At 46.6% G+C, this 17,539-nt stretch overlaps 1 protein-coding gene across 2 annotated transcripts in view; it reads left to right on the top strand.

Annotated features, from left to right (window-relative positions):
• Positions 1-17,539, top strand: part of GYS2 (glycogen synthase 2) — a 123,757-nt gene that overhangs the window by 83,355 nt on the left and 22,863 nt on the right. The window contains exon 15 of one of the 2 annotated variants that reach the window (XM_069762777.1): positions 3,261-3,341. The exons of the other annotated variant lie outside the window; for it this stretch is intronic. Coding sequence (XP_069618878.1) covers positions 3,261-3,341 — 81 coding nt within the window. The remainder of the gene's footprint in view (positions 1-3,260; positions 3,342-17,539) is intronic. 2 annotated transcript variants of the gene reach the window in all.

Raw genomic sequence — 17,539 nt, 5'->3', positions numbered from 1 at the left:
CTGTATATACCGCACAGTGCCGCACCTCCTATATATACCGCAGAGTGCCGCTCCTCCTGTATATACCGCACAGTGCCGCACCTCCTATATATATATATATACTGCACAGTGCCGCTCCTCCTGTATATACCGCACAGTGCCGCACCTCCTATATATATATATATACTGCACAGTGCCGCTCCTCCTGTATATACCGCACAGTGCTGCACCTCCTATATATACCGCAGCGTGCCGCTCCTCCTGTATATATACCGCACAGTGCCGCTCCTCCTGTATATACCGCACACTGCCGCTCCTCCTATATATACCGCAGAGTGCCGCTCCTCCTGTATATACCGCACAGTGCCACTCCTCCTATATATACCGCAGAGTGCCACTCCTCCTGTATATATACCACACAGTACCTCTCCTCCTGTATATACCGCACACTGCCGCTCCTCCTGTATATATACCGCACAGTGCCGCTCCTCCTGTATATACCGCAGAGTGCCGCTCCTCCTGTATATACCGCACAGTGCCGCACCTCCTATATATATACCACACACTGCCGCTCCTCCTGTATATACCGCACAGTACCACTCCTCCTGTATATACCGCACACTGCCGCTCCTCCTGTATATATACACTGCACAGTGCGGCTCCTCCTGTATATACCGCACAGTGCGGCTCCTCCTGTATATACACCGCACAGTGCCACTCCTCCTGTCCTGTATATATACACTGCACAGTTCCCCCTCCCCTGCCCTGTATATATACACTGCACAGTACCACTCCTCCTGTCCTGTATATATACACTGCACAGTACCACTCCTCCTGTCCTGTATATATACACTGCACAGTTCCCCCTCCCCTGCCCTGTATATATACACTGCACAGTACCACTCCTCCTGTCCTGTATATATACACTGCACAGTACCACTCCTCCTGTATATATACACTGCACAGTTCCGCTCCTCCTGTATATATACACTGCACAGTACCACTCCTCCTGTCCTGTATATACACTGCACAGTACCACTCCTCCTGTATATATACACTGCACAGTACCGCTCCTCCTGTATATATACACTGCACAGTACCACTCCTCCTGTATATATACACTGCACAGTACCGCTCCTCCTGTATATATACACTGCACAGTACCACTCCTCCTGTCCTGTATATATACACTGCACAGTACCACTCCTCCTGTCCTGTATATATACACTGCACAGTACCACTCCTCCTGTATATATACACTGCACAGTTCCCCCTCCCCTGCCCTGTATATATACACTGCACAGTTCCCCCTCCCCTGCCCTGTATATATACTCTGCACAGTTCCCCCTCCCTTGCCCTGTATATATACACTGCACAATTGCCCCTCCCCTGCCCTGTATATATACACTGCACAGTACCCTCCTCCTGTATATATACACTGCACAGTACTGCTCCTCCTGTCCTGTATATATACACTGCACAGTACCACTCCTCCTGTCCTGTATATATACACTGCACAGTTCCCCCTCCCCTGCCCTGTATATATACACTGCACAGTACCACTCCTCCTGTCCTGTATATATACACTGCACAGTACCGCTCCTCCTGTCCTGTATATATACACTGCACAGTACCACTCCTCCTGTATATATATACTGCACAGTACCACTCCTCCTGTCCTTTATATATATACACTGCACAGTTCCCCCTCCCCTGTCCTGTATATATACACTGCACAGTTCCCCGTCCCCTGTCCTGTATATATACACTGCACAGTTCCCCCTCCCCTGTATATATGCAGTACCACTCCTCCTGTATATATACACTGCACAGTTCCCCCTCCCGTGTCCTGTATATATATACTGCACAGTTCTCCCTCCCCTGCCCTGTATATATACACTGCACAGTTCCCCCTCCCCTGCCCTGTATATATACACTGTTGTGAATTCTGCTCTTGGGTTCCCTCCGGTGGTTGTAAGTGGGAATGCAGTTGTCTTTGAGTCGCAGTCCTGGCCAGGTGTATCTAATGATTACAATTCTGACTGGGATATTTAGGTGTGCAGGATCCTTTAGCCCTTGTCAGTTGTCAATGTTCCCTGTGAAGTGATGGATCACTTTCTGGCTTCACCTGCTTGCTGCCAAATTCAGTAAAGATAAGTGTTTGTTTTTTTTGTATGTGTGGCACACTGCTGTGTGCTTGTTTCAGTTTTATTCCTGCTCTGATTGTAGGATTCACTGGAGTTGCAGATTTACGCTCCTACATCTTTAGTTAGATGTAGGAAGTTTTTGTATTTTCTGCTGTGGATGTTTTTGAAGGGTTTTAATACTGACCGCACAGAACTCTGTCCTATCCTGTCCTATCTAGCTAGTGTGGCCTCCTGTGCTAAATCCTGTTTTTCTGCCTGTGTATGTTTTTTCCTCTCCGACTCACCGCCAATATTCGTGGGGGGCTGTCTATCCTTTGGGGATCTGCTCTGAGGCAAGATAGTATTCCTATTTCCATCTATAGGGGTATTTAGTCCTCCGGCTGTGACGAGGTGTCTAGGTGTGTTAGGTACACTCCACGGCTACTTCTAGTTCAGGTTTGCGGTCAGTATAGTGGCCACTTTCTCCAGTGAAAGTTCTCATGCAGCTCCAAGGTCACCGGATCATAACAATACACTGCACAGTTCTCCCTCCCCTGTCCTCTGTATATATACACAGCACAGTTCCCCCTTCCCTGCCCTGTATATATACACTGCACAGTTCCCCCTCCCCTGCCCTGTATATATACCATGCACAGTTCCCCCTCCCCTGTCCTGTATATATACATTGCACAGTTCCCCCCCTGTATATATACAGTACACTGCACAGTACCACTCCTCCTGTATATATACACCGCACAGTTCCCCCTCCCCTGTCCTGTATATGTATACTGCACAGTTCTCCCTCCCCTGTCCTGTATATATACACTGCACAGTTCCCCCTCCCCTGTCCTCTGTATATATACACTGCACAGTTCTCCCTCCCCTGTCCTCTGTATATATACACAGCACAGTTCCCCCTCTCCTGCCCTGTATATATACACTGCACAGTTGCCCCTCTCCTGCCCTGTATATATATACTGCACAGTTCCCCCTCACCTGTCCCCTGTATATATACACTGCACAGTTCCCCCTCTCCTGCCCTGTATATATACACTGCACACTTCCCTCTCCCCTGCCCTGTATATATATATATATATATATATATATATATATATATATACTCTTCCTGCGCTCATGTCTCCCTTTCCTCCGCAGTTCTATATGCACAGCAGACATTTAGCTTTGTGCAGAATGTTTCCGGAGAAGTTTGAGATGGAGCCGAGCGCCCCCCCGAAGGTGAGAGTCTCTGCCCCCGTAGATGCCCATTGATCCCCCAAGGATTTGGGTTCCTGCCGTACCTCCAGGGTGATACATCTGGGGTCCGCCATCAGGGTGTTAGGGGGACAGCTGGGCCGGCATTAGCTATAGGGTCCGATCCTCATCACCTGATGGGTCTCCTCCCTCTTATTGGGGATCGCTGGTGCTGATTAGTCCACGTTGTGGCCCCTCGGCAGTTAGAATCTTGGGGCCCTTCAGTAAAGCATTTCTGACATTTTTTTGTTAATTTACTGACAATTTTAATAAAAGAAAAATGAAATGAATCAGATGACATATTACCCAGAAAAGGCTATTATCTAACGAGGCCCTCGGGTGGAGGCCGGTATATATACTTGTGGCAATGGGGTGGAGGTCGGTATATATACTTATGTCCCTTGGGTGGAGGCCGGTGTATATACTTGTGGCAATGGGGTGGAGGTCGGTATATATACTTATGGCCCTCGGGTGGAGGCCGGTGTATATACTTGTGGCCCTCGGGTGGAGGCCGGTGTATATACTTGTGGCCCTCGGGTGGAGGCCGGTATATATACTCGTAGCTCTCGGGTGGAGGCCAGTATATATACTCGTGATCCTCGGGCGGATGCCGGTATATATATACTGGTGGCCCTCGGGTGGAGGCCGGTATATATACTCGTGACTCTCGGGTGGAGGCCGGTATATATACTTGCGGCCCTCGGGTGGAGGCCGGTGTATATACTCGTGGCTGTCGGTGGAGGCCGGTATATATACTCGTGGCCATTGGGTGGAGGTCAGTATATACTCGTGATCCTCGGGTGGAGGTCAGTATATATACTCGTGATCCTCAGGTGGAGGCCAGTGTATATACTCGTGGCCCTTGGGTCAAGGCCGGTGTATTTACTCGTGGCCCTCGGGTGGAGGCCGGTATATATACTCATGGCCCTCTGATGGAGGCCGGTATATATACTCGTGGCTCTCAGGTGGAGGCCAGTATATGTACTCGTGGCTCTCGGTGGAGGCCGGTGTATATACTTGTGGCCTTCAGGTGGTGGCCGGTATATATACTCGTGGCCCTCGGTGGAGGCCGGTGTATATACTTGTGGCCCTCGGGTGAAGGCCAGTATATATACTCGTGGCTCTCAGGTGGAGGCCGGTATATATACTCATGGCTCTCAGGTGGAGGCCGGTATATATACTCGTGGCCATTGGGTGGAGGTCAGTATATACTCGTGATCCTCGGGTGGAGGTCAGTATATATACTCGTGATCCTCAGGTGGAGGCCAGTGTATATACTCGTGGCCCTTGGGTCAAGGCCGGTGTATTTACTCATGGCCCTCGGGTGGAGGCCGGTATATATACTCATGGCCCTCTGATGGAGGCCGGTATATATACTCGTGGCTCTCAGGTGGAGGCCAGTATATGTACTCGTGGCTCTCGGTAGAGGCCGGTGTATATACTTGTGGCCTTCAGGTGGTGGCCGGTATATATACTCGTGGCCCTCGGTGGTGGCCGGTGTATATACTTGTGGCCCTCGGGTGAAGGCCAGTATATATACTCGTGGCTCTCAGGTGGAGGCCGGTATATATACTCATGGCTCTCAGGTGGAGGCCGGTATATATACTCGTGGCTCTCAGTGGAGGCCGGTGTATATACTTGTGGCCCTCAGGTGGAGGCCGGTATATATACTCGTGGCCCTCGGTGGAGGCCGGTGTATATACTTGTGGCCCTCGGGTGAAGGCCAGGATATATACTCGTGGCTCTCAGGTGGAGGCCGGTATATATACTCGTGGCCCTCAGATGGAGGCCGGTATATATACTCGTGGCCCTCGGGTGAAGGCCAGTATATATACTCATGGCCCTCGGGTGGAAGCCAGTATATATACTCGTGGCCTTTTGGTGGAGGCCGGTGTATATATTCGTGTCCCTTGGGTGGATGCCGGTTTATATACTCGTGGCCCTTTGGTGGAGGCCGGTATATATACTCATGGCCCTTGGGTGGAGGCCAGTATATATACTTGTGGCCCTTGGTTGGAGGCAGGTATATACACTAGTTGTCCTCAGGTGGAGGCCGGTATATATACTCATGACCCTCAGGTGGAGGCCAGTGTATATACTCGTGGCCCTTGGGTCAAGGCCGGTGTATTTACTCGTGGCCCTCGGGTGGAGGCCGGTATATATATTCATGGCCCTCTGATGGAGGCCGGTATATATACTTGTGGCCCTCGGGTGGAGGCCGGTGTATATACTCGTGGCTGTCGGTGGAGGCCGGTATATATACTCGTGGCCATTGGGTGGAGGTCAGTATATACTCGTGATCCTCGGGTGGAGGTCAGTATATATACTCGTGATCCTCAGGTGGAGGCCAGTGTATATACTCGTGGCCCTTGGGTGAAGGCCAGTATATATACTCGTGGCTCTCAGGTGGAGGCCGGTATATATACTCATGGCTCTCAGGTGGAGGCCGGTATATATACTCGTGGCTCTCAGTGGAGGCCGGTGTATATACTTGTGGCCCTCAGTTGGAGGCCGGTATATATACTCGTGGCCCTCGGTGGAGGCCGGTGTATATACTTGTAGCCCTCGGGTGAAGGCCAGTATATATACTCGTGGCTCTCAGGTGGAGGCCGGTATATATACTCGTGGCCCTCGGATGGAGGCCGGTATATATACTCGTGGCCTTCGGGTGAAGGCCAGTATATATACTCATGGCCCTCGGGTGGAAGCCAGTATATATACTCGTGGCTTTATGGTGGAGGCCGGTGTATATATTCGTGGCCCTTGGGTGGATGCCGGTTTATATACTCGTGGCCCTCGGGTGGAGGCTGGTGAATATACTCGTGGCCCTTGGGTGGAGACTGGTATATATACTCGTGGCCCTTGGGTAGAGACCGGTATATATACTCGTGGCCCTTGGGTGGAGGCCAGTATATATACTCATGGCCCTCGAGTGGAAGCCAGTATATATACTCGTGGCCCTTTGGTGGAGGCCGGTATATATACTCGTGGCCCTTGGGTGGAGGCCGGTACATATACTCATGGCCCTTGGGTGGAGGCCAGTATATATACTTGTGGCCCTTGGTTGGAGGCAGGTATATACACTAGTTGTCCTCAGGTGGAGGCCGGTATATATACTCATGACCCTCAGGTGGAGGTCTTTATAGCCCAGTTGTTTTCTGAAGGGGATTTATCTATATCCCACTTCCCAGTTCCAGTTTGGAACTTGCAGCTCTCTGGCGACCCCCTTACCTTCAGGTCAGACAGGGTACTGCACCTAGGATAATTAGTCACCAGAAAGGCTGCCTTACTTTGTAGTGAGTAATGGGCACACTGCAGCGAGGGCGATATAATTTCTCCCACTCAGGCGGGAACAATAATTATCAACGCCGTCCGTCGCTACCAGGTTTCCCAAACGCACAGGACAAATTCGCTGCCACCTGCTCCGATTTCTTAATTAATAATGAGTCCAGAGCCAACCCATATTAGTAGCGTAATTCACTTCAGGGGACATGACAGTACGTTATAGAGCAAGGAGAAAAGAAGCAAGTAATTTTATATATTTAACTCCAAAAAGGTAGGCAGTGTTTACAAAAGTATAAAAATATATTATAAAAGTAGGCAAGTATTGTATCTACAACAATTACAAATAAAAAGGGATTAACAGAAGAAAATCGACTTACGGTTCTTTCATATCATGGCTGACCATGCGGCTATGGGGAAGGGCATATATCCCAGTGCATGACAGATGCGACTCTCAGCTAGACCCGGGACAAAGGACTAGTGAAGACTGATGTCTCAGTCACTTATCTCTGTGCCCAAATCAAGGCACTCCAATTGGGGTGACCTCACTCAGAGGCTGAATACTCCCCTTTCTTAACGTATGAAAAGCCATTTTTACACATATCTTGGCGTATGAACCTCGTAGCATAAAGACAAAGTTGCATTATGCTCAGCAAGTCCTGAAGGTTAATTTAAGTGGAAACATGTCTTGGCTAGGGGCCCCAGTTAAGCAGTAATGCGTTTCTCACTTTCGCTAAGCGCTGTGCTCTCCAAACCCACCAGTTAGGAGCCCTGTCCTGGCAGTACCCAGAAATATGAACTGCCTATTTCTGTGAATATCCTGTTTGGATATATTTGGTCTTAAAGGGAAGGTACCGCGTTCGTAGATCATTAATTAATCAATGTAATGTAGCATAACATGCTGTTATAACCCAGATTTGAATGCATGTGAAACAGATTTCGTTTGTTATATGAGTAGAAAGAAGGCACTGGGGGCTGACATCTTGTGTTCACAGCAGTAGCACTGTCAGTGTCAGAATACGGCAGCCCATGAACATAGGAGATAATAGACCGCCGCGGACCCTATCTTTAACATTGCAGCAGCATTAGCAGTAAGCTGGGCAAGCCTCTGTGGGCTGCACAACTCACTGCTGTGCTCTCTGCCGAGCTCCACTTACTCTCTATCACAGGACAGAAGCGCTCACTGGAGCCGGAGGATGGAGAGTGGGGAGTACGGGTGATTTACCTCCCTGCTCCTCTGTGTGTACTCCAGGCCCTGCACTGTGCGTCCTGAGCATACATCCTCTGCTCCTCACACGCTGCCCTGTGTTCTTCTCCTGCTCTGTCTCCGCCTCCCCCCTCACACACAGTTCCGGTGATCTCCGGTAAGCTGCACTCTCTCCCCCTGGGTCGCTCTCCCTCCTCTCCCCCCTGCATGTCTCTCTCCCCCTGGGTCGCTCTCCCTCCTCTCCCCTCTGCATGTCTCTCTCACCCTGGGTCGCTCTCCCTCCTCCCCCCGCATGTCTCTCTCCCCCTGGGTCGCTCTCCCTCCTCTCCCCCCCGCATGTCTCTCTCCCCCTGGGTCGCTCTCTTTCCTCTCCCCCCTGCATGTCTCTCTCCCACTGGGTCGCTCTCCCTCCTCTCCCCCTGCATGTCTCTCCCCCCTGGGTCGCTCTCCCTCCTCTCCCCCCTGCATGTCTCTCTCCCCTGGGTCGCTCTCCCTCCTCTTCCCCTGCATGTCTCTCTCCCCCTGGGTCGCTATCCCTCCTCTCCCCCCTGCATGTCTCTCTCCCCTTGGGTCGCTGGACCCCCTGTAATTTTTTTTGTTTGGGGCCCCCCATTTTAATAGCCAGTAAAGGCTAAGTATACAGTTGTGAGCGTGTGTGTCAGCACGTGAGCACACTCCCCCCATAGACTAGCACACTGCTCTCCTGAAATACTCTGTGCTCCTGTCACCCTGCACCCTCCACCATATATCTCTCTCTGTGACCCCCCATAGACCAGCACACTGCCATATGGATCATACATAATGCCGCCATATCTATTTATCACATAAAGACCACACATATCGCCATATGTATTACATAATACTGCCATATAGATCGCACATGATGCCGCCATATATATTTTTTACATAGTACTGCCATATAGACCACACTTGATGCCGCCAAGTATTATGTGTGATCTGTATTATGGCATTATGTGTGATCTATATGATGGTATTATATGTGATCTGTATGGTGGTATTATGTTTGATCAGTATGGTGGAATAATTAAAAAAATATATGACTGTATTATATGATAACCATATTGTGGGATTATGTGTGATCTATGTGGCATTATTATGTGAGAATTATATGGTGGTTTTATGTGTGATCTAAATGGTGATGTGTGTGATCTATATGACGGTATTATGTGTGATTATATGCGGTATTATGTGAGAAGTATATGTCGGCATTATATGAGAACACTATGGGGGTATGTGTGATCTATATGACGGTATTATGTGTGATTATATGCGGTATTATGTGAGAAGTATATGGCGGCATTATATGAGAACACTATGGGGGTATGTGTGATCTGTATGACGGTATTATGTGATAACTATATGGCGCCATTATGTGTGATCTATATGGCAGTATTATGTGAGAACTATATAATGTATGTAGCCTAGGAAGGGGTTAATACCCATGGATTTTCCCAGACTATGAATCTCAGCCCGCAGCTGTATATTTAGCCTTTACTGGCTACTAACATAGGGGGACCCCCAAAAAACGATGTGGGGTTCCCCTATAATAAATAACCAGGAAAGGCTATGCAGACAGCTGCGGGCTGATATTAATAGCCTAAGAAGGGGCCATGGATATTGCCCACCCCTCTTCCCTGGCTACAAACACCAGCTCAAAGCCACCCTGAAATGGCGCATTTCTAAGATGCGCCAATTCCGGCACTTAGCCTCCCTCTTCCCACTGCCCTGTAGTGATGTCATATGGGTAATATTTGTGGGGTTGATGTCAGCTTTGTATTGTAAGGTGACATCAAGCCGGCTTAGTAATGGAGAGGCGTCAATAAGAACCCATCCATTACTAATCCTATAGTTATTAAGGGGTTAAATAAAGACACATCAAGAATAAAGTATTTTAATGAAATAACACACAACACAGTTTCTCATCTTTATTATTCAGCTAATCCATGTGACGCCCTCAATCTCCTCTAAACAAAAATAAAATAATAAACCAGCAGTGTGCTCCCTGTTCCCGCACACACACGTACACGCAGATACACACAGACACGCACATATTCACAGCTCACAGTCTCCGCACACGCTCTCCCTCCTCCCTATCTGCAGCGTTTATCGCACGCAACTCCGCAGCAAAACCGCAGATTTTTGCACCTTCAGCTTTGCTGCGGATTTGCCTAACTCAATGGAAGTCAATGGGTGCAGAAACGCTGCTGATCCGCAAAAAGAATTGACATGCTGTGGAACATAAAACCCTGCAAATCCGCACGTATTTTTCTGCAGCATGTGCACAACAATTCTCAATTTCCCATTGACTAACATTGGTTGTGCACTACACTGCGGATTGGATGCAATTCCGCGCATCCAAAAACGCTGCGGAAAAGCATCAAAATCCGCAACGTGTGCACAAGTGTCTCACCCCTGCTATTCCATGTGTATCTCTCTATCACACTCCATATGTCCCTCATCATACTACGTCTCACTCCCCATCACGCTCCATGTGTCTCACCCCTGCTATTCCATGTGTATCTCTCACCCCATCACGCTCCATGTGTCTCACTCATCATTCTACATGTCTCGCTCTCTCCCATCAGTCTCTCTCAGCCATACCAATGTTTCTCCCCTCCCTCCACAATGCCTGGCCAATCACTGCAGACCTGGAGCTCCTTCTCATCTTACTGATGGATGAGTCACAGACAGCTCCCTCAGACAATGCTGCTCCATACACACCACATGTCCTCACCCTTCTCCAGTCCACCATGCTGCTGAGCCCACTGTGTTCTGTGTATGTATGTATGTCCGGGATTGGCATCTGCACCGTCGCAGCTACAGCCACAAAATTTTGCACAGTCACACGTCTGGACCCCGAGAGCGTCATAGGCTATGTTGTGAGGCAAAATTTTAACCCCGCACGTTCCAATTCACCAAACAATTTTGCCCCTATCTACATAATGGGGAAAAAGTGAAGGAATCACATGTAAAGCGCCATGGAATAAATGGCGCTATAACAATAAATAATAATAATAAAAGGAAAAGTGTTGGAGGCAAATTGACAGCTGCCAGATGTGAACAAGGGGGACTTAAAGAGTGAGAGCGATGGCGCCAAAGAGTATATACCGTACAGTCGCTAAGGTGGGGCCCCGACATGGGAAACTCACCACACACGGGGATATGAACACACACACAAAATGCGCCACACACTACCACGTGCTTGAACACATATACCACCCTCAGCACACATTTCACCACACATACACCAACCTCGCCACATAAAAGTCGAAACACAAAAGATGGCCCTCAAAACTCGCCACGCACAAAACTCGCCATGCGCAAAACTAGGCTCGCGCAAAACTCGCCACACGTGCAAAACTCACCTCATGGAAAAGTCGCCACATGCAAAACTTGCACACGCGGAAAAATTGCCACATGCACAAAAGTTGCAACACATGCAAAACTAGGCTCACACAAAACTTTCACATACTCAAAACGCACCACACATAAAACTCGCCATGCGCAAAACTCGCCATGCGCAAAACTTGCTGCACACAACTTGCTACACTAACCTGTCACATGCAACTCGACACACAAAGTTGCTACACGCATGTCGCCACACAAAACTCATCTCACAAAAGTCGCTACATGCATGTCGCCACACGCAACTCAATACACACAACTTGACACATGAACCTCGCCCTAAAACACACACAAGTCTGGTATTAGCCTTCAAAAATAAAAATCTGATTAATAAGCAGACAAACTACAAGAGCAACAAATGTACCATATAGGAAATATGGCAGCTGTCAGTCACATGACCTGTCTATTATGTGTATGTGTGAGCTAATATATACTGCCAGGGGGGAGGGCTTCCTGTTGGCTGGGGATTTATCAGGCTGCCAATTTATCTTACAAATACTGAGGTAAAAATACTGAGCAAATGACGTGTGAACGAGGTCTAATACAGTAGGAGATGACACACAGGTATATACTATATACAGGGGAGATGACACAGGTATATACTATATACAGGAGGAGATGACATACAGGTATACACTATATACAGGAGGAGATGACACAAACATATATACTATATACAGGGGAGATGACACAGGTATATACTATATACAGGAGGAGATGACACACAGGTATATACTATATACAGGAGAAGATGACACACAGGTATATACTATATACAGGGGAGATGACACAGATATATACTATATACAGGGGAGATGACACACAGGTATATACTATATACAGGAGGAGATGACACACATGTATATACTATATACAGGGGAGATGACATACAGATATATACTATATACAGAAGGCGATGACACACACATATATACTATATACAGGGGAGATGACACACAGGAATATACTATATACAGGGGAGATGACACCCAGGTATATACTATATACAGGAGGAGATGACACACAGATATATACTATATACAGGAGGAGATGACACAGGTATATACTATATACAGGTGGAGATGACACACAGGTATATACTATATACAGGAGATGACACACAGGTATATATATATACAGGAGGAGATGACACAGGTATATACTATATACAGGAGGAGATGACACACAGGTATATAATATATACAGGATGAGATGACATACAGTTATATACTATATACAGGGGAGATGACACACAGATATATACTATATACAGGAGAGATGACACACACGTATATACTATATACAGTACAGGAGGAGATGACACACAGGTATATACTATATACAGGGGGAGATGACACACCGGTATATACTATATACAGTACAGGAGGAGATGACACACAGGTATATACTATATACAGGAGGAGATGACACACTGGTATATACTATATAAAGGAGGAGATGACACACAGGTATATACTATGTACAGTACAGGAGGAGATGACACACAGGTATATACTATATACAGGAGAGATGACACACACACACACACATATACTATATACAGGGGAGATGACACAGGTATATACTATATACAGGAGTAGATGACATACAGGTATATACTATATACAGGAGGAGATGACATACAGGTATATACTATATACACGAGGAGATGACATACAGGTATATACTATATACGGGACGAGATGACACACTGTTATATACTATATACAGGAGGAGATGACACACACATATATACTATATACAGGAGGAGATGACGCACACATATACTATATACAGGGGAGATGACACACAGGTATATATTATATACAGGAGAGATGACACACAGGTATACACTATATACAGGAGGAGATGACACACAGGTACATACTATATACAGGGGAGATGTCATACATGTATATACTATATGCAGGAGGAGATGACACACAGGTATATACTATATACAGGGGAGATGACATACAGGTATATACTATATACAGGGGAGATGACACACAGGTATATACTATATACAGGGGAGATGACACAGATACATACTATATACAGGAGAGATGACACAAAGGTATATACTATATACAGGGGAGATGACACACAGATATATACTATATACAGGAGGAGATGACACACAGGTATATACTATATACAGGAGAGATGACATACAGGAATATACTATATACAGGACAAGATGACACACAGGTATATACTATATACAGGGGAGATGACATACAGGTACATACTATATACAGAGGAGATGACACAGATATATACTATATACAGGAGAGATGACACACAGTTACATACATACTATATACAGGAGGAGATGACACACTGATATATACTATATACAGGAGGAGATGACACACAGGTATATACTATATACAGGGGAGATGACACAGATATATACTATATACAGGAGAGATGACACACAGGTATATGCTATATGCAGGAGAGATGATACACAGATACAGTATATACTATATACAGGGGAGATGACACACAGGTATATACTATATACAGGAGAGATGATACACAGATATAGATACACAGATATATACTATATACAGGGGAGATGACACAGATATATATTATATACAGGAGAGATTACACACAGGTATATACTATATACAGGAGGAGATGGCACACAGGTATATTCTATATACAGGGGAGATGACACACAGGTATATACTATATACAGGGGAGATGACACAAAGGTCAGGTATATACTATATACAGGAGGAGATGACACACACATATATACTATATACAGGGGAGATGACACACAGGTATATTCTATATACAGGGGAGATGACATACAGGTACATACTATATACAGGAGAGATGACACACAGGTATACACTATATACAGGGGAGATGACATACAGATATATGTTGTGAATTCTGTGGCAGAGTTCACTCCTGTGGTCACAAGTGGTACTTCGGCTGATTCTCTCTGGGATCTTCCGTTTGTGGAGGAAAGTGGTACTGCAGCTTCTGAGTTTCCTCCCTCAGGTGATCTGGTGAGCTCGTTAGCTTCTTCTCTACTTAACTCCACCTGATGCTTTGATCTATGCTTCCTGTCTATGTTTCAGTGTGGGACTTGTTTTTTCTCTGGATCATTCCTGTGGCCTGCTGCTCTGCAAAGCTAAGTTTTGCTTATGTTATTTTGTTGCTATTTTTCTGTCCAGCTTGCTTTATTGGTTTTTCTCGCCTGCTGGAAGCTCTGAGACGCAGAGGGACCACCTCCATACCGTTAGTCGGTGCGGAGGGTCTTTTTGTCCCCTCTGCGTGGTTTTTTGTAGGTTTTTGTGCTGACCGCAAAGTTATCTTCCCTATCCTCGTTCTGTTCAGCTAGTCGGGCCTCACTTTGCTAAATCTGTTTCATCTCTATGTTTGTGTTTTCATCTTACTCACAGTCATTATATGTGGGGGGCTGCCTTTTCCTTTGGGGAATTTCTCTGAGGCAAGGTAGGCTTATTTTTCTATCTTCAGGATTAGCTAGTTTCTCAGGCTGTGACGAGGCGCCTAGGTTCTGGTCAGGAGCGCTCCACGGCTACCTTTAGTGTGGTTAGATAGGCTTAGGGATTGCGGTCTGCAGAGTTCCCACGTCTCAGAGCTCGTTCTATTATTTTGGGTTATTGTCAGTTCACTGTATGTGCTCTGACCTCCATGTCCATTGTGATTGTGAATTGCCTTTCATAACAGTACACTGTTATGTACCTTGCCTCAGAGAAATTCCCCAAAGGAAAAGGCAGCCCCCCACATATAATGACTGTGAGTAAGATGAAAACACAAACATAGAGATGAAACAGATTTAGCAAAGTGAGGCCCGACTAGCTGAACAGAACGAGGGTAGGGAAGATAACTTTGCGGTCAGCACAAAAACCTACAAAAAACCACGCAGAGGGGACAAAAAGACCCTCCGCACCGACTAACGGTACGGAGGTGGTCCCTCTGCGTCTCAGAGCTTCCAGCAGGCGAGAAAAACCAATAAAGCAAGCTGGACAGAAAAATAGCAACAAAATAACATAAGCAAAACTTAGCTTTGCAGAGCAGCAGGCCACAGGAATGATCCAGGAAAAAAACAAGACTCACACTGAAACATAGACAGGAAGCATAGATCAAAGCATCAGGTGGAGTTAAGTAGAGAAGAAGCTAACGAGCTCACCAGATCACCTGAGGGAGGAAACTCAGAAGCTGCAGTACCACTTTCCTCCACAAACGGAAGATCCAAGAGAGAATCAGCCGAAGTACCACTTGTGACCACAGGAGTGAACTCTGCCACAGAATTCACAACAGATATATACTATATACAGGGGAGATGACACACAGATATATACTATATACAGGAGGAGATGACACACAGGTATATACTATATACAGGGGAGATGACACACAGATATATACTATATACAGGAGGAGATGACACACAGATATATACTATATACAGGGGAGATGACACACAGATATATACTATATACAGGAGAGATGACACACAGGTATACACTATATACAGGAGGAGATGACACACAGGTACATACTATATACAGGGGAGATGACACAGATATATACTATATACAGGAGAGATGACACACAGGTACATACTATATACAGGAGAGATGAGACACAGGTACATACTATATACAGGGGAGATGAAACACAGATATATACTATATACAGGAGGAGATGACACACAGGTATATACTATATACAGGAGAGATGACACACAGGTACATACTATATACAGGGGAGATGACACACAGATATATACTATATACAGGAGGAGATTACACACAGATTTATATACTATATACAGGAGGAGATGACACACAGGTATATACTACATACAGGAGGAGATGACACACAGGTATATACTATATACAGGAGGAGATGACATACAGGTATTTATTATATATAATATATACTCTTCAGCTAGTATATAATATTTTTCATATAGAAATGTTTGCAAACAGTGCAAACATTGCATTAATGCATTTTATTTACTATTTTAAGCTTAATTTCACAAAAAAAAAAACTACAAGAAAACTGGTGGCACCTTCCCTTTAAAGGACCACTGCAGCTACACAAAGGGATTGCGATGCGCTGCTACTCTTTACGTTCAGTTTCACAGCTGCAAACAAAGACATTCCTGAGGGAGGGGGAAAAGAGTGGCTTACAATTTCACTGTTCTGGCAGGCAGAGAGGAGAGGGAGTCAGAGAGCCCACAGCGTGTCTGGAGCCAAGGCACCTTCAGAAAATTACTATGAACATGGCATTTTTTTACATTATCGTGACAGCCGGTATATATACTCGTTGTCCTTGGGTGGAGGCCGGTATATACTCATCCTTGGGTGGAGGCCGGTATATATACTCGTGGCCCTTGGGTGGAGGCCGGTATATACTTGTGGCCCTTGGGTAGAGGCCGGTATAAATACCCGTGGCCCTTGGGTGGAAGCCAGTATATATACTCGTGGCCCTTGGGTGGAAGCTGGTATATATACTCGTTATCTTTGGGTGGAGGCCATTATATATACTTGTGGCCCTTGGGTGGAGGCCGGTATATATACTTGTGGCCCTTGGGTGGAGGCCGGTATATATACTCGTGGCCCTTGGGTGGAAGCCAGTATATATATATATACTCGTGGCCCTTGGGTGGAAGCTGGTATATATACTCGTGGCCCTTGGGTGGAAGCTGGTATATATACCCGTTATCCTTGAGTGGAGGCCGTTATATATACTTGTGGCCCTTGGGTGGAGACCGGTATATATACTTGTGGCCCTTGGGTGGAGGCCGGTATATATACTTGTGGCCCTTGGGTGGAGGCCGGTATATATACTCGTGGCCCTTGGGTGGAAGCCAGTATATATATATATACTCGTGGCCCTTGGGTGGAAGCTGGTATATATACTCGTGGCCCTTGGGTGGAAGCTGGTATATATACCCGTTATCCTTGAGTGGAGGCCGTTATATATACTTGTGGCCCTTGGGTGGAGGCCGGTATGTATACTCGTGGCCCTCGGGTGGAAGCCGGTATATATACTCATCCTCGGGTGGAGGCCGGTACATATACTCGTGGCTAGGGTTGAGCGAAACGGGTCGTTCATTTTCAAAAGTCGCCGACTTTTGGCAAAATCGGGTTTCATGAAACCCGATCCGACCCCTGTGCGGGGTCGGCCATGCGGTACGTGACTTTCGCGCCAAAGTCGCGTTTCAATGACGCGAAAAGCGCCATTTCTCAGCCAATGAAGGTAAACG

Source organism: Ranitomeya imitator, chromosome 4 (genome assembly GCF_032444005.1).
Source record: "Ranitomeya imitator isolate aRanImi1 chromosome 4, aRanImi1.pri, whole genome shotgun sequence".
In the NCBI taxonomy this organism is placed as follows: Eukaryota; Metazoa; Chordata; class Amphibia; order Anura; family Dendrobatidae; genus Ranitomeya; species Ranitomeya imitator.
This window is presented reverse-complemented; position numbering and strand designations above follow the sequence as displayed.